The sequence below is a fragment of the Humulus lupulus genome, chromosome 2 (genome assembly GCF_963169125.1).
Source record: "Humulus lupulus chromosome 2, drHumLupu1.1, whole genome shotgun sequence".
NCBI lineage: Eukaryota > Viridiplantae > Streptophyta > Magnoliopsida > Rosales > Cannabaceae > Humulus > Humulus lupulus.
In genome coordinates, this window is record NC_084794.1 from 167789115 (window position 1) to 167814828 (window position 25714).

General features: G+C 39.1%; 2 protein-coding genes across 3 annotated transcripts; one reads left to right on the plus strand and one right to left on the minus strand.

Annotated features, from left to right (window-relative positions):
- Positions 1-19928: 19928 nt before the first annotated feature.
- On the plus strand, positions 19929-20765 carry LOC133818689 (uncharacterized). The gene is made up of 2 exons (XM_062251724.1): positions 19929-20289; positions 20397-20765. Exons 1-2 carry the CDS (start codon positions 20133-20135, stop codon positions 20609-20611), a joined length of 372 nt encoding a protein of 123 aa, XP_062107708.1. The 5' UTR covers positions 19929-20132; the 3' UTR covers positions 20612-20765.
- A 174-nt stretch (positions 20766-20939) lies between these two features.
- Positions 20940-23565, minus strand: LOC133818688 (uncharacterized). 2 transcript variants are annotated; one of them, XM_062251722.1, is made up of 3 exons: positions 23384-23565; positions 22521-22588; positions 20940-22410 (listed from the first exon to the last, which is right to left on the minus strand). In XM_062251722.1, the coding sequence occupies exons 1-3, from the start codon at positions 23511-23513 to the stop codon at positions 21526-21528; spliced, it is 1083 nt and encodes a 360-aa protein (XP_062107706.1). In that variant the 5' UTR covers positions 23514-23565; the 3' UTR covers positions 20940-21525. The 2 variants fall into 2 exon arrangements, with proteins under 2 accessions (XP_062107706.1, XP_062107707.1); XM_062251723.1 differs by having other exon boundaries at positions 23408-23563.
- Positions 23566-25714: the final 2149 nt, after the last annotated feature.

Genomic DNA, 25714 nt, shown 5'->3' on the forward strand with positions numbered 1-25714 from the left:
AAGCTTGACCAGCCATGAGTTGGAGAGCTTCGCTGGCGACGTGTACATATGCGGCTACTCATCCACCACGGCCGAGGGTGTCTCAGAGGAACTAGGGTTGTATCCCTTATCTTGCCACTTAGGTCGGCTGGTTGTAACTTTTAATGAATATACACCCTTTTAAACAGTTTTTTGTAATACTATGTATCCCATGTATGTATGAAACTTTTAAATAAAAAGTCAACAGTTCCTTTCACTAAAAATTTTAACCCTAACCCTTGACGTTAACCTTAGTTACACATTTATAACCAAATGACTTGATTAGCATGTCTGACACTATTTAAAATAAACAGTGTAACAGTCCTGGATTAGGAGGACGTTTCATACCCATTCAGGGTCAGCTTGAAGGGGCTATGTTGATCAACTTGAGGAAGTCTACATAGTATTGGAATAGTGGTATAGTGGCAAGGCTCCCTCTACTTGCAGATGAGAAGCGCTCCAGGCCATGAGTGTTGGTATTAAATCTGATAAATCAGGATACGCAGCGGAATGAATCTTTTAAAATTTATTAATACCAACCAGGATCACACATATATAGATTTATTAAATCAAACACAAATAGAATATAGATTACCTATTATAGCTTATCAAGAGTCCACAAGTCTTTTGTATTAATCAACGATCTTCCTATCCTTATTCTGAAAGCTCACACCTTGATCTTCGAGACCAATCCTCAAACACACAAGGACGTGTGTGAGCACGTAGGATTCAAAAGGTTGATTTAGAACTCTCTAGATGTACTCAACACATGAGATCTAGAGAGGTTTGAGAAGATAGAGGCTATAGAAATTTCTATAATTTTAGGTTTAGGAAATTCTATTATTTCTTTTCTTGAGAGAGTCTGATAGTCAAAAACAACTTAAAACTTATTCTAAAAAATATCGATTCTTTCAGGTTTAAAAAGATAATTAACTAATTTTATTAATCTTTATTTTATTTAAAATAAAACTGACAAGTTATAACCTATTTAATTATTTAATTTAAATCATATTTAAAAAGAATAATTAAATAAACAAATAAATTTGAAATTCAAAATTCAAATATTAGAGATATTAATATCCCTGAGTGGTGCCACACAAACACTGTACAGTGAATGTGTCATGAGCCACATTAGGTGTAACGCCCTACTACCTTAGAGTCGTTACTAAGTGAGTTCAAAATGTGCAATTAACTCGCTCAGCGAGGTTTTTAGAACAAAAGTGTGATTAAACAAAAAGAGAAGGCTGTAATCTTTAAAAGTACTTCATTTCACTAAAAGTTCCAGTGGTTCAACATTTGGGATCCCAAAACGAGGTTTGTAAACTATTTACAACTCAAAATAGATACACAGTTGACAAATTATCAAAAACAGAGTTTAGTACAGCCATTTCTCAAAAATGCCCCCAACCAATCAGTCGGGTAGGCCAAACATGTACGCGCCGCCCCCACGCTCTCCGTACTCATGGTTGGTTAACTTTCTCTTTGCCCTTACCTGCAACACAGAGCACCCGTGAGCCGAAGCCCAGCAAGAAAACTCAAACAGTACACAACATATGCATATCATATAACCACTATAACGGATAACTCATATCTAATCAGACAATCCATAAGATTTAAACACATACACGGCCATGCCGTCCCAGAAGCGTTACCAAAGCCTGGGATCTCGGTCTACACTGTAAGGATATCCCATGTATCCATTGGGGTCTCACCCTAACCACGACCACTCCATGTGCTAAGTGGTATTCCCGGCCCCACTACCGTTCTCGGCCATCGCCGTTCTCGGCCATCGCTGTTCTCGGCCTTCACCGTTCTCGGCCCTTCACCGTTCTCGGCCCTTTGCCCTTCCCCCTGCTATTACCACATTTATTATTCCCAAATAACCATCAAGTATAAAATCATTCATTTAGAGCTACACCCTAGCAACGATACAATCTAGGGCCGCGCCCTGTAACAATACTATGGGCCCAAGCCCTGTTCTACGGGTGCTACAGTTTTCTTACCTGTATCCCGAGCTTTCCGATGCACCAAGGCCGCGAGCACGGTCCTCTAACCCGAGCCTCATCGGAGACCTAGTCACAACACATATAAAACCTCCTTTAATACTAACCAATCCAAAACCACTTCCCGGGACCAATCCCACACTCTCGGAATCCCCAAATTCCTAAAACAATTCATCGGAAACATCCCCCGAACCCCCAAAGCAAAAGCTCAAAATTGCAAAATTCCATGTTCTGAAACTAGACTAGCGCCGCGGCGCTGCCCTAGAGGGCCGCGGCGCCCAGCAAGTCAGAAAGCCTTCCCCTGTCCTGAAGCAGCCTCGCGCCGCGGTGCCCAAGAACAGGGCTGCGGCGCTCCTTCGCGAACCCAGAAATCTGGGTTTTCCTCTGCATTTTCCCTAAGCCAAAAACACTCCCAATTCAACCCAAACACATACCTAAACCCCAAAATCAGTTTAAAACCCCAAATAAACCATTTAACAACCTATAAACATCATAAACCAGCTCAATCATAAGAATCACACCCAAAATCCACCCTTTGGTTTCAAATTTTAGAAACTCAAACCAAGACTTGAAAAACTTAACCCATGCTTCAATATACTCAATCCACACCAGAAAGGAAAATTCAAAAGTGACAAAAACTCCTACCTCGATCAATAACTCAGCTTGAACTTCTTCCAATCCCAGCTTTAGACCAACTCCTCTTGATTATCAAGCTGAATTCTCATAAAAGCCAGCCATAACCATCCTTAAATTTCCATTCTTGCTTTCTAAAATCAAGCTTAAAACTCAGTAAAACAGAAGCAATTCTTACCTCATAACAAATCTTGATTATTGTTTGGCTTCAATTACTTCAACCCACCTTAATTCCTCTCCTTAATTCCTCTCCTAAATCTCAGAATTCTCATTCCTCTCCTTAATTCCTCTCCTAAATCTCAGAATTCTCAACTCCCTTCCTTTCTTCCTTTTCTTCTCTTTTCCTCTAGATTTCTCCCAATTTCAGCATAAACAAAGCATATGACTAAGTGTAATACGTATCCCCTTTTTCCTTCAGCTAAAGTAATCTAAATCCCTGCCAAATTACTATCCTATCCTCTCATAGTTATCCTCTCCTAACTAAACCTCAAGGGCACTCTTGTCCTTTCACTTATATTACAATTCTACCATTTCTCCATCTAAACTTGTTACTCTCAGCAGTTACTAATGGTTACTCAGGTTACCCAATCACCAATAACCATTAACCACAAATCCTCAACTTAATTCATGAAATTTCCCCAAGGTGCCCCTAGGCTCCTCCCGAGCCGGGTATCAAATCTCGTTGTGACTTTTGAGTTATCTAGCTCTCTAGGACCGTCTCGGCACGTGAATCACATTAATAACACCACACTCACGTGGTACAAATCACATAATACCATTAACACATTTACGCCCTCAGCAGGCTAAGATTACCAATTTACCCCTAACATACAAACGGGGTCCACATGCATATTTATACCACCTAAACATGCATTCTAATCACATATTCATTCGGATTCACATATATAAACATGTTAACTCATTTATTGCCCTCCAGGCACGCTAATCATGGTCCTAAACCTTATTAGCAGATTGGGGTGTTACAATTATCCCCTCCTTACAAGAATTTCGTCCTCGAAATTACCTGAACAACTCGGGATGCCGCTCCAGCATATCGGATTCAAGCTCCCACGTCGCCTCTTCAACCTTGCTGTTTCTCCACAGCACTTTAACTAAGGCGATGTTCTTCCTTCGCAAGACTTTGTCCTTTCTATCAAGGATCTGTACATGCTTCTCCTCGTTTGATAAATCCTGATCCAACTCCAAGTTCTCATAGCTCAACACATGAGTAGTATCTGATACATATTTTCGAAGCATGGACACATGAAACACGTTATGAACTCCTGATAGAGCTGGAGGCATCGCCAACCGGTAAGCTACCTCACCAACTCGTTCCAGAACCTCAAAGGGGCCAACAAACCTGGGACTCAGCTTGCCCTGAACACCAAATCGTTTCACTCCTCTCAGGGGTGAAACCTTGAGGAACACATGATCGCCGACCTGAAAATCCACATTCCTGCGTCTCAGATCTGAGTAACTCTTCTGACGACTCTGGGAGGCGAGCATACGAGCTCTAATCATCTCAATTGCCTCATTGGTCTTCTGAACCATCTCAGGACCCAAATACCTTCTCTTACCTGTCTCATCCCAGTGTATCGGTGACCTGCACTTCCTCCCATACAACATCTCATACGGAGCCACTCCGATAGTCGCTTGATAGCTATTGTTATACGAGAACTCAATCAATGGGAGATGACTGCTCCAAGATCCCCCAAAATCTAACACACAGGCTCGTAACATGTCCTCCAGTATTTGAATTGTCCTCTCAGACTGCCCATCTGTCTGAGGATGGTAAGCGGTACTGAACCGCAACTGTGTGCCCATTGCCTTCTGCAGGCTCTCCCAAAACTTGGAGGTGAAGGTGGGGTCTCTGTCGAAACCTCGGAGCCCCATGAAGTCGGACAATTTCCTTCACATAAAGCTCAGCGTACTGTTCCACAGTATAAGTTGTTTTCACAGGTAGAAAGTGGGCAGACTTAGTATACCTGTCTACAATCACCCACACCGAATCATGTTGACCCACAGTCTTCGGCAATCCAACAACAAAGTCCATGGTAACATCCTCCCACTTCCACTTAGGAATCCCTAGGGGTTGTAACAACCCTGCTGGCCTCTGATGTTCAGCCTTAATCTGCTGATAAGTTAGGCACTTCGCCACATAGTTTACCACATCCCTCTTCATGCCTGACCACCAGTACAAAAGTTTCAAGTCTTGGTACATCTTCGTAGTACCCGGGTGTAAAGAGTAGGGAGTGGTATGAGCCTCATCTAGAATCTCTCGTCGAATAACTGGATCAATCGGAACACAAACCCGTCCTTTGTACCTCAACAGGCCCATCTCTGAGATAGAGAAGTCCTTAGTCGTTCCAGCTAGGACATCCTCCCTACGTACAACTAACTGGGGATCCATTCCCTGTGCTTCCTTAATCCTCTCAAGGAGCATGGAATGGAGAGTTATGTTGGCTAACCTACCAACCACTAACTCTATACCTGCTCTGGCCATCTCCTCAGCTAGTCTGTCTGATATCTGTCTCAAACTATACAACTGACCTGAGCCCTTCCGGCTCAATGCATCAGCCACTACATTAGCCTTCCCAGGATGGTATAAAATGTCATAATCGTAATCCTTTACCAACTCTAGCCACCTCCTTTGGCGCATATTCAAATCTTTTTGGGTAAAGAAATACTTTAAACTCTTGTGGTCGGTATATATCTCACACTTTTCACCATACAGATAATGCCTCCACACCTTAAGCGCGAATACCACTGCAGCCAACTCCAGATCATGCGTGGGATATCTCTGCTCGTACTCCTTTAACTGCCTTGATGCATAAGCTATTACTTTCCCAGCTTGCATCAACACACATCCCAAACCCTGTCTAGAAGCATCACAGTAGACCACAAACTTCTCATTATCTGTCGGCAGACTCAACACTGGTGCAGTAATCAATCGCCGCTTCAACTCTTTAAAGCTATTCTCACACCGATCTGTCCACACATATTTAGTCTTCTTCCTTGTCAACTCTGTTAATGGGGTAGCAATTCTGGAGAACCCCTCTACAAATCGCCGGTAATACCCTGCTAATCCAAGAAAGCTTCTGACCTCAGGAACACTGCTCGGTCTAGGCCAATCTCTCACTGCCTCTATCTTACTTAGGTCAACCAGTATCCCCTCCTTACTAACAATATGGCCTAGAAATGTAACTTGCGGTAACCAGAACTCACACTTGCTAAACTTAGCATATAACTTGTGCTCCCCCAGTCGCTGTAACACCAGTCGCAGATGATGCTCATGCTCTGTCTCTGACTGGGAGTACACCAGTATATCATCGATGAATACAATCACAAACTTATCCAGGTAGTCCTTGAAAATTCTATTCATCATATCCATGAAAGCTGCTGGGGCATTGGTTAATTGAAAGGACATAACCAGAAATTCATAATGCCCGTACCTGGTCTGAAAAGTTGTCTTTGGTATGTCCTCCTCTTTAATTCTCAACTGATGATAGCCCGACCGAAGGTCGATCTTTGAGAACACCGTACTCCCTTGAAGCTGATCAAATAAATCATCAATCCTAGGCAGTGGGTACCTATTCTTAATGGTCAGCTTATTCAACTCCATGTAATCAATGCACATCCTAAGCGACCCATCCTTCTTCTTAACAAATAGCACTGGAGCACCCCATGGCGAGAAACTCGGTTTGATGAACCCCAAATCCAATAACTCCTATAACTGAATCTTCAATTCGTTTAACTCTGCCGGAGCCATTCTATAGGGTGCCCTAGAAACTGGCTCTATCCCCGGTGCCAACTCTATAACGAACTCGATCTCCCACTGTGGCGGCAATCCCAGCAAGTCTACTGGAAATAATTCAGGAAACTCACATACCAATCTGGTTTCACTCGGTCCCACTGTCACCACCTTAGAAGTATCTACAACACTCGCTAGGAATCCTATGCAGCCTTCCTGCATCAGGTCTCTAGCCTTCAGTGCTGAAATCATAGGCACTCGCGGTCCATTCACCATTCCCATAAATACAAAAGGCACCTCGCCTTCTGGTTCAAAAGTCACCATATGCCGCTTGCAATCAATCGTTGCTCCATACCTCATTAACCAATCCATCCCTAATATCATATCAAAATCATCCATATCTAATTCAACCAGATCAGCAAACAGTTCCCTACCATCTATCTCTACTGGTAATGCCCTAACCCATCTCCTAGAGACTACCAGTTCTCCTGTTGGCAACAAAGTTTGAAAATTCCTAGCATACATAATACTAGGTCTACAAAGCTGGTCTATCACCCTAGCAGATACAAATGAGTGGGTAGCCCCTGAATCAATCAATGCAGTAAACAAAGAACCAGTGCTAGAGATCTGACCTGTCACAACTGTGGGACTAGCCTCTGCCTTAGTCTGAGTCAAAGCGAATACCCTGGCGGGAGCGAGACTGTCTCCCTGCTTTGGCTCTTCCTTTTTAACTTGTGGGCAGTCTTTCTTCAGATGGTTGGCACTCCCACAAATAAAACATGCCCTAATCCGACACTCACCCTGATGTCGTCGCCTGCACCGGGGACACACCAGAAAACTCCTCCAGTTGTCACCACTACCCTGACGGCCACCAACAGAACCCCACACTCTCCTATCAGAACTAGGAGGAGTAAGTGAATCTGGAACCCTTCTTTTCTGCTCACTAGGGCCACTGCCCCGACTAGACCCAACGAAAGGAGGCACCGTCCTCCTGACATCGTGCCTAACAGCGCTGTCCCTCCATATCTGATCCTTAGCCCTCTCTGCAGTAAGGGCCCTATCCACCACTTGGGCATAAGTAGTAGTCTCTGGAATCAATGTAATATTCACATCACGGGCGATCATCACATTCAACCCCCGTATAAATCTATCTCTCCTGGCCGCATCCATCGGCACTAAGTCTGGCGCAAACTTCGCCAATCTGTCGAATCTCAAGGCGTACTCAGTAACTGATAACCTGTTCTGGGTTAGGTTGATAAACTCATCAACCTTCGCAACTCGAATTGCTATGCTGTAGTATTTCTCATTGAAGATACTCTTGAACTCTTCCCATGTCATAACGGCAACATTCCTCCGTTGACTCACCACATCCCACCAGATGCGGGCATCCTCCCTAAGCATGTAGCTAGCACAAGCTACCCTTTCACTTCCTTCGACCGTCATAAAGTCCAAGATCAAGGAAATCATGTTCATCCACTGCTCTGCCCGCAGTGGGTCCGATCCACCCTCAAAGTTAGGAGGTTGTTGCTTCCTGAATCTTTCGTACAAGGGTTCCCACCTGTTCTCAGTCACAGGCTGAACCGGCACTGGCGCCACATTCTACTGTATTGGCAACCCTGTAACCTGTGGAGGGGCCTGTTGCCTCATCTGACGAAGTTCTTCCTCTGTTCTCTGCAGTCTAGCCTCCATTTCGGCCAATATCTGTTGCCAGTTCTGTGGGGCAGGTGGAGGGTCCTGACCCTAATTGTCATCCTCGGCCCGACTGCCGCGGAGTCTAGATGATTGTCGAGGCATTACAGCGATATGCCTGCAGTCAATGACACCGCTCATCAGGCATGATAACAAGATCCAATTCCACCACTCAATCTCAAGAACAAACCCAGAACAACAACCCAAATAACATACAAACAGCATATAGCACACAGCGGGCCTTGCCCTAACATCATGCATATGTTGTTTCACTCATCATGCTCTTTATAAACTAGGCAAGCAAACAAGGCATTCAAACACATAGTCAAGTATACTAATCAACCATACCAACCAATCCTGAGTCGAGCTTTTCAGTGGCAGCGTGCGTACATGTTCGGTCAATCTCCAGAACCAATAAACCTTGGCTCGCTCTGATACCAAGTTGTAACGCCCTACTACCTTAGAGCCATTACTAAGTGAGTTCAAAATGTGCAATTAACTCACTCAGCAAGATTTTTAGAACAAAAGTGTGATTAAACAAAAAGAGAAGGCTGTAATCTTTAAAAGTACTTCATTTCACTAAAAGTTCCAGTGGTTTAACATTTGGGATCCCAAAACGAGGTTTGTAAACTATTTATAACTCAAAATAGATACACAGTTAACAAATTATCAAAAACAGAGTTTAGTACAGCCATTTCTCAAAAATGCCCCCAACCAATCAGTCGGGTAGGCCAAACATGTACGCGCCGCCCCCACGCTCTCCGTACTCATGGCTGGTTAACTTTCTCTTTGCCCTTACCTGCAACACAGAGCACCCGTGAGCCGAAGCCCAGCAAGAAAACTCAAACAGTACACAACATATGCATATCATATAACCACTATAACGGATAACTCATATCTAATCAGACAATCCATAAGATTTAAACACATACACGGCCATGCCGTCCCAGAAGCGTTACCAAAGCCTGGGATCTCGGTCTACACTGTAAGGATATCCCATGTATCCATTGGGGTCTCACCCTAACCACGACCACTCCATGTGCTAAGTGGTATTCCCGGCCCCACTGTCGTTCTCGGCCTTCGCCGTTCTCGGCCCTTCGCCGTTCCCGGCCCTTTGTCGTTCCCCCTGCTATTACCACATTTAGTATTCCCAAATAACCATCAAGTATAAAATCATTCATTTAGAGCTACACCCTAGCAATGATGCAATCTAGGGCCGCGCCCTGCAACAATACTATGGGCCCAAGCCCTGTTCTACGGGTGCTACAGTTTTCTTACCTGTATCCCGAGCTTTCCGATGCACCAAGGCCGCGATCATGGTCCTCTAACTCGAGCCTCTCCGGAGACCTAGTCACAACACATATAAAACATCCTTAATACTAACCAATCCAAAACCACTTCCCAGGACCAATCCCACACTCTTGGAATCCCCAAATTCCTAAAACAATTCAACGGAAACATCCCCCGAACCCCCAGAGCAAAAGCTCAAAATTGCAAAATTCCATGTTCTAAAGCTAGCCTAGCGCCGCGGCGCCCAGCAAGTCAGAAAGCCTTCCCCTGTTCTGAAGCAGCCTCGTGCCACGGCGCCCAAGAACAGGGTCGCGGCGCTCCTTCGCGAACCCAGAAATCTGGGTTTTCCTCTGCATTTTCCCTAAGCCAAAAACACTCCCAATTCAACCCAAACACATACCTAAACCCCAAAATCAGTTTAAAACCCCAAATAAACCATTTAACAACCTATAAACATCATAAACCAGCTCAATCATAAGAATCACACCCAAAATCCACCCTTTGGTTTCAAATTTCAGAAACTCAAACCAAGACTTGAAAAACTTAACCCATGCTTCAATATACTCAAACCACACCAGAAACGAAAATTCAAAGGTGACAAAAACTCTTACCTCGATCAATAACTCAGCTTGAACTTCTTCCAATCCCAGCTTTAGACCAACTCCTCTTGATTATCAAGCTGAATTCTCATAAAAGCCAGCCATAACCATCCTTAAATTTCCATTCTTACTTTCTAAAATCAAGCTTAAAACTCAGTAAAACAGAAGCAATTCTTACCTCATAACAAATCTTGATTCTTGTTTGGCTTCAATTACTTCAACCCACCTTAATTCCTCTCCTAAATCTCAGAATTCCCAACTCCCTTCCTTTCTTCCTTTTCTTCTCTTTTCCTCTAGGTTTCTCCCAATTTCAGCATAAACAAAGCATATGACTAAGTGTAATACGTATCCCCTTTTTCCTTCAGCTAAAGTAATCTAAATCCCTGCCAAATTACTATCCTATCCTCTCATAGTTATCCTCTCCTAACTAAACCTCAAGGGCACTCTTGTCCTTTCACTTATATTACAATTCTACCATTTTTCCATCTAAACTTGTTACTCTCAGCAGTTACTAATGGTTACTCAGGTTACCCAATCACCAATAACCATTAACCACAAATCCTCAACTTAATTCATGAAATTTCCCCAAGGTGCCCCTAGGCTCCTCCCGAGCCGGGTATCAAATCTCGTTGTGACTTTTGAGTTATCTAGCTCTCTAGGACCGTCTCGGCACGTGCATCACATTAATAACACCACACTCACGTGGTACAAATCACATAATACCATTAACACATTTACGCCCTCAGTAGGCTAAGATTACCAATTTAACCCTAACATACAAACGGGGTCCACATGCATATTTATACCACCTAAACATGCATTCTAATCACATATTCATTCAGATTCACATATATAAACATGTTAACTCATTTATTGCCCTCCAGGCACGCTAATCATGGTCCTAAACCTTATTAGCAGATTGGGGTGTTACATTAGGGTTTTCCTAAGTTTCTCATTTGTTTGTTTAATTAATATTTAAGATAATATATTTATCCTAAAATAAATATCAGTCAATTCAAAACTAATTTTACCTTGAAATATCAGTTTTAAATAAATAAATAAACATCTTATTATAAATAAGATAATTATTAATTTCTCTATATTAATCCAAACATGATTAATATTTATTTTAACATACAGTTTTTCAAAATAAAAACTATATAGTTAAATAATTAATTAATTCATAATTAATCAATTGCTCATAACTATCACTTAATTATTATTTTTGCCCTCGAGAATTAATTCATTTGCAATTTAGTCCTTCTCTCTACAAATTTTTCTTGACATCCTTACCCTTCACAGTGTAAGGCAGAGGTGATATGGGGACCATGGACCTATAATACGAAGCTCCAATAAACTAGATTATTAATTAAACTCTTTAATCTAATAATATTATTTATTAATTTCATAATTACTCCACTATAAATATGGACTCGCACTCTATGTATTTATAGAATTATATTTACAGAGTTTTTTCTTGTAGTCCATTGATATAATCAATATATGTAGTTCTGTCCTCCATTATTAGTTAGTTAATTAGAGCTGGTCAAGATTACCATTTTACCATTCTAATTACCTCTTGATCCTTAAGTACAATTAATTCACTAGCGAATAGTTAATCTATAATCAAATTATAGATTTGAGCTCAATAATTATTCACTTCCAGAATTAACCCTTAAGGGAACCAATATTCGATCCGTTAGGAAATTATGGATTTCATTATTATAAATCATGTTCCCAGAAATTCATGATATTAAATCTACAAAACAAAAGTCATTAGTCTCATTATTCTAAGAAACCTTACCAGTGAATCAAAAGATTTAATAAACACAAACACGAGTTCATGAATACTCATGATTTAGACTGATCTACAAATGATCATCTATTATGATAAGAATTATCTTTATGTTAAACGATGAGTTTATAAAGATAATTAATTATCATCGGTCATATCATATATAATCTCTATTATATACAACACCTTTACTAAGATGTCTATCCATATCAGTAATCTGAATCTAGATCACTTTCATCCCGTATGATTAATAAATCGTACTAGTAACCATTCATTAAAGATTCCTTACTTTAATATGCTATTGACTATTTTATTCATTATATATGACCTTAATTCTCTCGTACTAATTCAAGATCATATTCTCATGAATGAATAAGGAATTTTATTGATATTATTATATAATGAATTCAAACAATAATTATAGTATTCAAATAATATAATTGTACTTTTATTTAAATCAATAAAATGTCTTTACATGCTTTTAAGGCATTAATGCTAACAGTGAGGCCATTCACGCTCCGATGCACCCTTTCCGTCTCCCTGGGTGGGCGCAAATGTCCTCGCCAATCTCATAGTGGGAGATGATCTTGTCGAGCTCCCCCCCCCCCCCCCCAATGCTTTATTTTATTGAGGATGTTCTCGCCTTCGAAGCCATTAGCTGTGTAAGGAGAGGTCCCAGCCAGGGGACCCATGTTTACTTCCTCCTCTGAGGCGCCACCTCGGAATGGCTGTTGCGCTGGGTGAGGTTCCTCTCTAACCACGAGGGCTCGGCCTTACTCCAGGGGCGACTCTCTCCTTTCTTCTGGTACCCTTCATGCTTCTCTGGCCATGTCAGTAATCTCTTGGTCGAAGTGATAGAAGCCCTGCTGGTGGAGGTGGTCTTTCTCTTCGGACATCTGAAACAGAAAAAATCAAGCAGTTAGTGTCCTAACCAGAAGGAAAACAGGACAAAACAAGGATTTCTAAGACAACTACTCGAGGGCCAGAGGGGAAGAGAAATCCTAAAAGATAGGGGTGCTTCGAAACCAAAAAATTGATGCCGGAAAACACCACTAGAGTTCATGAACCTCGCAAGAATCTGGGAAATTTCCATATTCCGATAGAAGTTCCAAAATTTTGAAAAATACGAAGGGGCATAGAGTGGCCTATTTGGACCATTTTTTTTACACAAAATGACCTCTGTAAAACATAAATCACTAACACCTAAACATGCAACCAGAGGTGGTGCACTTCTATTAGCAGCAGCATTGGTAGCACGGGCTCCCCTTTTTCGGACTGGAGGGCTTCATTAGTTTCATTGGCGGTGCTGGAGGCATTTCCGGCTGTGCGTGCAAACCTTCTGAGCGACATCTTCAGTAAAGTTCTAACAGTCGAGAAAACACATATTACAACTTACCCTAATAGGCTCTAAGGCAAGACTTATTCTAAGCAAACATAACTTAGACCTATCAGTTATGATTTCTTATGAATAATTATGTAAGCCTTCTTTATAATTAGGGTGTGTTTCTATACGTAAAAAATCAGCCATCTTTATTATTTTCCAAGTCTGTTTCTAACCATCCTATATGACTTAATTCTCAGGCTCAAAACTCATCGCTATTCCAAAGTTAACCACATTAAGGGAGGGTTGGGATCAGTAAAATCGTTCCTACTACTATGGCCCCCTAATCTCTCAATACAGAACCCAGTCCATTGATTTGTATCCACCCTCACCGAACTTGGTCATTATCTATTGAAATTATTATTTATTATGATTGTAAAAAAAATCAAACTCATACATGTCATTCAAAAATAACAACTTTATTCATTTGGAAAAAGATTTTCACTAAGTATAATCATCAATGCAAAAATAATTAAATAAAGAAATAAATAAACTAAATTAACATAACTAGGGTAAATCTAAAATTCAAGATCTTCTACATTTGACCCTTCATCTAACATGTCATCATCTATTTCTTCAATATCATCATTATCTTTGAGCCTCAAAACTACCTCGAGGAAGTTTCATGAAGATGCTATGCTTTTGTTCATTAGTGAATTGAAATTCCAACTTAGAGGTGAACCTAAGTATGAGAAAATAATATCTCATGGCTACCAATAAATCATCATCATCATCTATAGTCTCCCATATTTCTTCTAATGTTGAAATTACAGAAGGAAAATCTCTTAAAAGCCTAATTACTAGGACATATTGTTCTGTGGCTCTCATCATAATTTTCTTAGTAGTCTGAAGGTGAACTATCTCCTTGTGGAATAAGATCAGTCTCTAAGTGAATCTTTCTAACATTCCTATTGTATTCTTTGGCTCTCTAATCCTTTTCAATGCCTTAATGGCTTGGATATCCTAATAGGTCAAGGCTCCATCCATTCTTAACTAAAAACATAATGACTAAAACGTTAGCTATTAACATAAACATAATAATCATAACATAAACACTTACATTGGCGGTTAGATCTGGAGCTTGTGCGTGTGTATCAAGGAGAAATTCATGCATATGAACTGTGGCTCAGATACGAACTGTAATGTCCCGACTAATTCTAGACCTCGGACCATTAAAAACTATGGAATAACATAACTTTATTTAAAAACCCAAAATAGTATACAAAATAAAAAATAAGGTATAGGATCCCATTGTTTACATAAAACATAAACTTTAAATTGTTTAAAATACTAAGTGTGGAAATATAAAAACATAAATTAAAAGACGTCATCCTCGATCTTCCAGCAATCCATTCAATTCATTCATCCTCAACACACATGCCAAGCTGCCATGAATCCGGCCCGCCTTCCAAGTTCATTTTCCTGCATCATCTAAAAAGAAAGGAATGAGCCTAATGCCCAGCAAGGAAAATCTACTAAAATCATATATGTCATAAATCATAAAACATAATACTATATCATAAAACAAATACTATAAAACATATGACGTAAAAACATATATCATATAGGACTACAATATTAATGGCCATTAACTCATTAACATGGTATGTGATAAAACCATCTAGGTCCTCAGTCTACTAATCGAGGTAGGCTAGATCACAACTATAGTATATGATAACCCATCTAGGTCCTCTGTCTACTAATCGAGGTAAGGTAAATCATAACTCTAAACCACGAAAATGATAAAAATTCTTGGGGCTTGCCATCTAAGCAAGTCATATGCCCAAGTGACTACAAAACATATATCATATCACATATCATATCATAGCATTAAACATATCATAACATAAACATATGAACACATATAATCTAACCTATTTTCCTTACAAAAAACTGGGATATGGAGAGAAGAACAGGATTGGAACACTCCTAAAACCAACAGTAAAAATTATGAGTTTTCTAAAGAAATAGAGATGAAAATGAGAACTAAACCATCAAGATAGAAACTTACTGAAAACCTTAAGTTTCAAAGAACTTAAACACCTAACCAATAATCATAACAAAGAGTTAGGATCTGAAAGAAAATGGAAGAAAATAAAGAACCATGAAGACCTGAACTTAAGGATAAGAATACCTTGGATGACTATGACTTTGATCTACACATCGATACCAAAATAACACTCTATCTTACTTCCCAAGTGTTTAGAAAAGCTTAGATTGGAAAAGCTCTTAACCCAAAACCCAAGTGTTTTCTCTCTATAGTAAACTTAGCAGCTTGGATGCTCTGATGAATGCTTGAATGATGAGTGAAATGGCTGAGTACTAGGTCATATTTATAGAGTTCAAGGAGTGAAACTAACCCCCCCCCCCCCCCCCCTTTTTAAAATGAATAAATAAATGAATATAAAATGAAAAATATTTGATTTTTTGTTCAACAAATGCCCAGAACTCGGTCAAAATCGTTCAAGAGCAAGTCCAAGTGGTTAAGGCTATTTTTAAATTTAAATCCTCAAGTTTCAAAAAATGTCTCCCAGAGGCGCTATATCGCCTACCATGGGTGATATATCGCCTGGACCTTTACCCCAAGCCTTCGTGCTTTCGTTCGTGCGAAGTCAACGTGTTTTCCGTATCTCCCGTAGGCGATATATCGACCCCTATAGCTCCGATATACCGGCATACGTTGATATATCAAACACGTATTTGTACTTTTTCAGCATATTTTGAATTGATTAAACTGCTTTGACTCAATAAAAATGTGATCCTAACAGTTGTTGGAAGGTTCTAGAGCTTCTAGATCTTTCTTTTAATTAAACTATTCATAAAAAATCCTTAAATCATTAATAAACATGCTTGTGACAAGTGTCACACTCTTAATAATTCTATATAAACCTTAGGTTATAATAAATAATATTTCTAGGACCAGTAATATTAATCAAACCTTATGTTATAATTAATATTTCTAAACTATAGGCTAAACTTATAAAATCCATAATTGTTGTTATGAGTTTCCAGCTAAGTCCCGACTTGATCCAAAATCAACGAAAACTAACACACTACAAGCTACTACTAGCTACTACTAGCTACTACTACTACTACTATCTAGCTAAGTAAAATTCAGAGACACTACAGTGGACTCCTCATTAGTTGTACCGATTGATGGGCCCAGCAATGGGAAGTCAGCATGTGGCGTCACCTTGTTGTGGTTTGACGTCATGAGAAGCCAAAGCGTCATCCCTTGGGAACCTTCAAAATTACTCCTCTCAGTCTAAGTCTCCACTGTCCAAGGACAAGTGAAGACTTGGGGGCAAATGTTGTCTGTGATTTCATCAATGGACACGTGGCGGTTATTAGAAATGTAATTAAGCCTCTCGAGGGCTAATGAAGTCCTATGGAGCTCGCCTAGATCTCCTCGGGGTGTAAGCTCTTCCGGGTGCGGTTTGATCCACTTAGTGAGAATGCCTTTAAGTTAGGTCACGTCTCGAGGACCTATGTTGGGGTCATCTCGTATAATAGTTCGGTTACTCCTCCAAGCGTAAGGAGTTTCCCCTCGGGGCATGGAGGCAGTGCCAGGTGTCGGTCCCAACGAGCCAGGTGTCGGTCCCAACGACTTTGGATCACAAGCGGCCACCTGATAGCTTTTGCGCCTCGAGAAGTGGTGTCGAGGTCATACACTCAACAACCGGGATGTCCCAAGGCACCGTCTAACCTGAGAGACGTGCTACTGGACTCTAATAGTGTTAGGGGCATGTTCCCCATAAAAGAGTGGGCTACAACTTGCGAATTGGGCCTTGTGCGATCTGCATGGGCCCGCCGCCACCTTTATCATAGATGTTTTAATCATGCTTTTAATCCCACTTATGTTGGAATATTTCTTGTAATAACTCATCATTAAGAGAGTTAATTGCTCTCAGCCTCTATAAATTGGGCTAGGGCATCATTGTAAAAGGGTTCCCATTTTTGGTATTCAGAACATTGCATAAACATTGCATAAACATTGTCTGAAACTCCATTGAAGCCAACCAAGCTTCACAGATCATAATACTAAAAGTCTTGTGGACTAGGGTTGTTTTATAACCTGAACCACGTAAAAATCTTGTGTTCTTTACTGTATTCTTATATAGTTCTGTTTATTAAGTTGATAGCGAAAAAGACAGTAAACAATAATATTTAATACAAAACTAGATATTTAATAATTATATTACTATAAATTCACATGTTATAAAATATTATTATAATAATAATATATAATACATAATAATTATATTATATATAATTGTCTTATGTGTACATATAGTATGACTATGTAACTAAATAAAAAATTAGAATAACATTTATATTCTATCAAGAATAAACAAGTTTCTTCTCCGATCATTGAAGTGTGATTTAAATATTATCATGAATATTTTTCTTACCTTAAATAGGGTAGTTTGTAATCTAAAATATTATTGTATAATTATTAAAAAAAACATAAACAATGTTTTAGTTTGAATTTTCTTTTTATATGTTTATGTCATTCTTTTATATATAATATTATTTAGGGATATTTGCGGCGAAAATACCTAAGTTTTATATATTGTCACACTTAAATACCTAAGTCTTTTTTTTTTTTTGCGGCTAAAATACCTTCCGTCAACATTTCTTGGCACCCGTAGGTACTTGGCCGTTAAGTGCCAGGTAAACGTCTATGTGGCGGCTTCTGATTGGTCCAAGTGGATATTTTTTATTTTTTATTTTAAAAAATTCATTTAAATATTTAAAAATTAAATAAAAATCTAATTAAAAATAAAACAAAAATCTGATTAACAACTATCTAAAAATTAAAACATCTTCAAAAACAAATTTGATTTTTGAAAATCACATTAACCAACATATGAGAATTGATGATTACTATTTTGTTTTTTCTCAAAATTATATTTGATGATTTCAAACCAATTTAATTTATGCAAAGACCACCATCATCAATCTTTGCTGTCAACTGAAATGAATAGAGTGTGGACACTCTCAACTGAAATGGACGGAGCTCAACCTCACCCAACGGACACCGTCATGTCCGACGCGACGCATCCCGAACCTCAGCCCCAACCACAACCCCAACCCCACCCACCCATGGGTATGGACAACATCCCAGCCACCCTCAGCAACGGCGACAGATTCATCCAAAACAACATCTTCGACAACACCTTTGAGGTAACTGCCAAGTACATCGTCGTCCCTAGCTCCGTTGTAGATCTGTCGTCCCAAGACCTATGAACCAAGATCCCATCCCGAGCATCGATTCAAGTCTCGTCGCAAGCTTCGTCGGTGGCTGGGTGCCATTGAAGTCGGCGGCGGCTTTGATGTCCCAACCGTTGCCTGAGAAGAAAAAGAAGAAGAAGAAGAAGAATGGGGAAGAAGGAATAGAAGAAAGGGAGAGCTTTTAGGGATTTTGTTTTTTATTTTGAGTTTGTCTATTTTTTAATCACTGTAATTTTTATATAGTTTAAGTCTTAAATGAAGTTTTAATTTTATTTAATTATTAAATTAATTTTTAAAATTTTAATTATATAAAGATGAATTTTTAAATATTTAAATGAATTTTTTTAAAATAAAAAATAAAAAATATACACTTTGACTAATCAGAAGCCGCCACATAGACATTTACCTGGCACTTAACGGCCAGGTACCTACGGGTGCCAAGAAATGTTGACGGAAGGTATTTTAGCCGCAAAAAAAAAGACTTAGGTATTTAAGTGTGACAATATATAAAACTCAGATATTTTCGCCGCAAATATCCCTATTATTTATTTATTTAAAATTTATATAGAAATTATAAAAACTTAATAAAAATAATAAGAAATTTTATAAATTAAATTAAGCAAATGTTTTTGTTCCTACTAATTATTAAATATTATTATAATAATATTTTATAATATTTAAATTTATATTAATATAATTAATAAATATTTATTTTTAATATATTTTGTTAAATATTTATAATATTTTGGGAAAGTTAACAAAAATAATTATTGTTTACAAACTTCTTATATAGAAGATATATTTAAAGGAGATAGATAGATGGACACATGGACTAGATATTAAGTCATTTAGTTAAAATAAAATTATATTACTTTACAACAGCCATTGCTACGATCAATTTTTTTTGTTTATAATGTTTTAGATTTAGTGTTTTGTCTTATTATATATTTGGACTTTCTATTTTGAAAAATTATTTTTCAAAATGGTACTCCTTCAGAGGAGTCTCTGCTGTTTGGAAAGGGAGTGTTCCCTTGGATCTGGTTCACATTTTTTCGGCTGATATGCCTTAACTGCTCTGTTCTGGTTTCTTGTTTTTAGTGAATGAAAGTCTTTCTTTTCAAAAAAAAAAAAACCCTGTTTTGTAAAATGGTTCAAATAAGATCGTAAATCTGATTTTAATGAATAAAAAATTGAATATAACAATATAGTTTTTAGATAGAATGACTATTTTTGTTCTGAGTTGTTAGTTTGATGAATTATTTGTGATTTTAGTTCAAAAAACTTTGATCAAAATCGGTTTTAAAAGTTTTCAACTATTTTAACAAATACAGAATCCCATCAAATCTAAAGAAACATAAATTTTTTTTTTTTTTTTAATCATCCACGACACCGATGAATTTGAGTGAGGAAAAACAAAAGAAGATGCAGGTGTTGTTGAGAAAATTTTCAAGACGGTCGTCCTATTATAATGATAACTTTTCTGTGCTTTACGCGTATTGAATGATAAAGTGAAAATATATTGGAATATGAGAAAGTGCTACAGCAGACAGACAGAGTCAGACAGGCCCAATAAATGTAATCCCCGGATTTCTTCCACTTTGTTGGATTGCATTGGATGTGACAATGGACAGTCCAAAATATAATAAATGAAAAATATAATATGTGAAAACAAAGACTTGAACCTCTGCTTTTCATCTCCCGGAGAGGGTGTCCGTTGTTGTAGCTGTAGAAGAAGAGTATGGAAGAAGAGGCCGAAAAGGAGCTTCGTATGCTGGAAGATCAATATCCCAACCGTTATGAGTACCTTAAGCTTGAACTCAACCACTTCATCTCTCTTCTTCACTCTCGTCAAACAACCTCTCAGCTTATTAATACTACTACTGCCACTACTCAAGGTTAGCTAATTTAATCTACTTATAAATATATAAAAATATTTTATTTATATATTTGTTTGTGTGGTGTGTGCTGATGGGTGTTGTTTGGTTTTGTGAAAAATAAAAAGAATCAACGAGTAGAAGGAAGAGGAAGAAGAGTAGTACTGAATATTACAGGAGCAGATATTGGGTGGAATTAACGGCAGAAGATCAAACACGGCAAGAGTTTGATGAGCAGAAAGATAGGATAAGTAAGAAAGGGGATCGAGTTGAAGTAGTTCTTGAGAGAGCTCATGCTTGTCTCCGAAAGATTAAACACCTCAAAGCGTCCTTATTACCATGACTCATCAAGAGCAATGAGCATGATATGACCATCCACAATCCATTATACTTCAATATCAATCATTATTTTGTTGTATAGTCCATGTCTCTGAGATTCCAGGCCCCCTTATGCCGATGCACAAGAAATGGAAATGTTGCCTCAAGGGATTAGATTAGATTTGCTGGTTCTACTTGCAAGGATAAATTAAATAAAACTACATATTACAATTGACATTGCAAAAGGATGGCATACTTTCAATTTCTGTCAATGGATAAATTACTAAGACTTTACAAATGGAGGAAATATTACACTCAATTTCAATAAAGGGCCTTTCTTTTTTAAGAAAAGACACAATCCAATACAAGCAGTTCCCAAGCATTTACATATGACCCGAACGGAAAAATACGTATCTTCAAAATCAATATTTTTATACATCCAAATCACATTCCCATCACCCCATTTCTTCATGTAGAACAAACCAGACAGCAGTAATGTACATGTTATTCTTCAACCTTCAACACACACATCATTACTTTAAGAAAACAAAACCAGAAGACACTAAATGGCTGGTTAAGCACTTCTCAATTTAGCTAGTTTAACTGATGTCTGCAATGAAATCTAGATAACTCAGCCGCTGACAGCTATTCATAACTGGTGCAAATATTTACCTGTTCTTCGCTATTGCATTTCTGTAGTTTGGAGGAGATCACCTAAAAGTGCATTCTTCTTCTGTTCTTGGTATCCAAAATCTTAATTAGAAAGGGCTCTTTCTATCCGTAGTATCCGAACTGTCAACCACCATCTCCTTTAAGTGTCGTTCTGTTGTGCTAGTGGCAATAAGAACTGCATAAACCACTAACTAGTACAACACCTGAGGAGTTGGCATATAATAAGGATGAAACCTGAGGAAACGTGATACAGCAATGCATAGAGTTTTAGTCATCACTATCACTGATCTCAAAAACTGACCATTTAGCCAAAGGATTATCAAACCCCAATACTTTTATATCCCTAGATCTGCAGAAATAAATTGCAGTTTTCTTTTTGCTTCCAGAAGACCCAAGATTATTTGAGGCCATTTGGAGACGTTTCCCGACTTCAGGTCCATTAGTCTTACCCTCTAAAATTTCTTGAGGAGGAGTAATTGGCAAAGGGAAAGGCAACACATTTGAGGGACTCCATTCAGCAAACTTGGGAAAGGATTCAACTCGATCATCTAATTTGGTCTTTAAGTATTTCTTCCTCCGCTTTCGAATTTTAGACGTAGCATCAGAACTTGAGAAATTGCTAATCTCGTTTGAGTCTGGAAAATATCTCTTAATGATGCTAGTAACAGATTTGGCATCTGAAAACATTTCACTTGAGACTTCTGTCATTGATGTAGAAGCCTGAGGACATGGAGGTTCAACTTCTTTAACTGATGCAGAGTGATCGGAACTCTTGTTGGCATTTAAAACTGCAGTTTTCGTGCCTGAACCAGTGCATTTGATCTCATTTCCATTAGATTTGTTATCTAAAAAATGCCCAATCCTTTCTCTCTTTGTTTTCTTGGTTGAAACACCAGCATACCTACCCTCTTCAAGTGGAGATTTATGACTCTGCAATTCTATGTCCTGATATTTCTTTCTCTCATCTTTTGTAATGCTCTTGTCAGCACTTGCAAATGAATTTTCAACTGCCAAACCGAGTAAGCACGGAGCAAAACATTTGGTTGAAGTTTTCACTTCAACATGAAGAAACCAAGTACCCCTCACTCCCTGGAAAGCATACTTCATAGGAATTGAGTCAGGCAGGTAGTAGAAGCATGACTTTTTCTTCACCTAGTATACAAGGGAGTGGTAAATTAGTATTGCAAAAGGAAGGGGACAGAAGGTGAATCATGACCAGTAAAATAGCAAAATATTCAATGAAATAAACAACTAATATGCACCATTAGCCCACAAACTTCTATATCTCCTGATCCTGCGAAGCATTTACAGTGCACTCTCTCAAGTTTTCCTGAAAAAGAGAAGTAACAGAAATTACCATTCTGAAGGGGTAAAAAAATCATAATATTAAGAAATACAAGTGCATAGCCAATTATGTTATGGAGTTAGTAGATTGGGTATTCTTTAACGCCATGTTTATCTACTTACACATAAAATATGTAAAATTTTGACGAGTTCCTCATATAATAAGCAAAATTGAGAGATCATAACGCAATGCTTAATTCACTCTCATTTATTTTTAAAATGTTTCCAGCTATGATATTTCTTATTACAGATTGGTAAATGTCATACTAACATACTATCGTTACCTTTTTAATTTAAATAAGCCTTTCCATTCGATCAACATAACGTGTACAGAAAAAATCACTTGCACAAAAAATGCAGCCATTGAAACAAAATGACACTCAAGCAGTAGTTTCCATGGTGAACTCATACAAAAGAGAAATTCCAAGAAAGTAAAACTGATTATACATACATATAGAGAGAGAGAGAGAGAGCGAGAGAGAGAGAGAGAGAGAGAGATAAAGGAAACGGTAGGAAAAGAGCTAAAAAGACCTAAAGAGATAAATGCCCACTAATCACAAGGGTAGAACAAGCACAAGAAACCGATGAAATTAGCATATGAATTGACATACATGAACCAAAAACATAGTCGCCGCATTCATTTTAATCTGGTTATTTCGGGAACCCAACAAAACCCCCCAACCAATAAACAACAAAATTGGTAGCTTTGAACACAAAATGCCGCTAATAACTCAAATTAAAAGGCCAAAAATAAATAAATAATGAACCATGTAACGAAAACCTATGTGTTTGTGTGGTGGCCTACTCTTAAAATCTACTGCTGTGATCTCTGGAGGGACGGCCATGGCTATGCGAGTGCCCAAGTTGGTGTCTGCGAAAATTGGGACTTTGATGTTTGAAGCCATTGTCATAGTCGAACTCTCGACACTAAAGCATTCTCAGACTGCTAAAGATGCTAAGCAATAACTTAAAGGCCCCGCCCATGACCCGAACCGTCTAACCTTTTTATTAAGAAAAAGAAATGCTAAACGTCCCGAGCCACAGGGATTGTGTTAGCCCAACCCAGATGGCAGGCCCAATAACTTTGCACCCAAGAGAGATTCAAGTGAAGGAGGTTGGATAGAGGATGCTACCCAAAAGGAAGAACCGACCCCTTCATCTGAGAAAGAAGACAGCAACAAGGAAGATAACCAAACCAGGGATGGCGAGAGAGTGCGTGCGCATGGAACTCATGTGCGCGTGAGACCCCGATGGCTCCAGGAGTTTGTTAGGATGGAGCGATGCTGAGTTGTGGCTGGAGATTGATACTTTTTGTTATTTTTCTTTATCTTCCTAACTGCTTGATATAAATAGATAGTTTGTAATTAGAAAAAGGATGTTGAAAGAAATAGCAAGAGATTGCTTGGGAGATTGGCCTTGTCTCGAAGAAGGCTCTCTACTATCACTGGTGCTTTCATTGTCTCTTCATCTCCAGCATGAAGAACGAAGAACTCGCTGCCATGATTCAAGCTCTGGAGCTTAGTTTCCAGAAGCATTCGAAGGAGCAATTCGCTCGATTCAATGCTAGATTGGACAATCAGGTTACTCACTTGGATGACCGTGTGAACCAGCTGCAATCACCCTCGTCGACGCTGCAAGAAGGTAAGGGGAGTGCGAGTAATGGTCTGAATTCACCAGCTGTGCAACGACCGGAGGTGGTGATCGAAAACTGTGATGTGAATCAAATCCTCAAGATTATGCGAGTGAAGGTCCCTCGCTTTGACGGAACGAATGTGGAGGACTGGGTTTACAAAATTGACAAGTTCTTTGATCTGCACGGGGTTTCACCGAATATTCGACTGTCAATGGTAGCATTTCATCTTGATGGGTCTCCCTCCACTTGGTTTTAATGGATGGAAAAAGGGGGAGGGTTCTCGGAATGGGAGTCTTTTCTTCGTGCTTTACGAATGTGTTTTGGAGTTTCAATGTATGTTGATCCATTGGGAAGGATTGCTAAACTTACTCAAACTGGGGGTGTATCGACTTTTCGTGCCGAATTTGAAGAGGTGATGACCCGAATTTCAGGTGTGTCGGAGCAATTCTTTCTGAACTTTTTCGTGTGAGGCTTAAAAAATGAGATTAGAAGGGAGTTGTTACTAGCTAAACCAGTGAATTTGGCCAAGGCTCAACTATTTGAGGATCGCCATGATGATTTGCTGGGTCATGCTCGGGGTGAGAGCATTCGTTTGGGATGGTATCCGAGGTTTCCAAATTCATCAGTTATGCCAGTTCAGAATGGTGGCGGTTCATCATCTATTGGGTCCAGTACCAATGTAACAGTAGCTTCAAAACTCCAAAAACCAAGCGCCTCTACAATACCAGTGAAATGTTTGTCACCTGCTGAGATCAAGGAGAGACGGGATAAGGGATTGTGTTTTACTTGCGATGAGATGTTCAATTTTGGGCATAAATGCAAGAATCGAGTTCTCATCCTTTGTGCTCAAGGGGATGAGGAAGAAGACGAAGATGGTGCACCTACAGAGGAAGGAGAAACTCACAACTTAGAAGACGGGTTAGCAGAGGAGGTAAGCTTGAATTCCTTGTCTAATTCTACCAATCCAAGGATCTTTAGAATTGCAGCTCAACAGGGAAGAGAGACCCTAGAAGTTTTAATTGACACTAGAAGCAACAACAATTTATTCAAGAAGCTCTAGCGCCTCGTTTGGGGTTAGCTTGTGAAGAAACTAAACGGTTTAAAGTCTACATGGGTATGGCAATTATCTTTGGTGTTCACAACTGTGTAAAGGGGTGGAGTTAATATTACAGAGGCATAAGTTTTTGGTTGATCTATATGTCTTGCCTATTTGGGGTCTTGATGTTGTCTTGGGTATGCAGTGGCTTCAGACTTTGGGCCCTTGCATCCATGATCATAAGGCATTGACAATGGAATTTAAGTGGCAGGGTAATGTGGTTAAATTGGCAGGTTCATCAAATTCAGAAAACCACCAGTTGTCTTCGTCTCAACTACGCACTATGTCTAAAGAGGGGGATGTACGAGAGGTGTTCATGTTAACAGCGGTTTCAAAAGAAGAGGAAGAGGCTAGTTGGGAGGCAGCTGAATTGGAGACACACT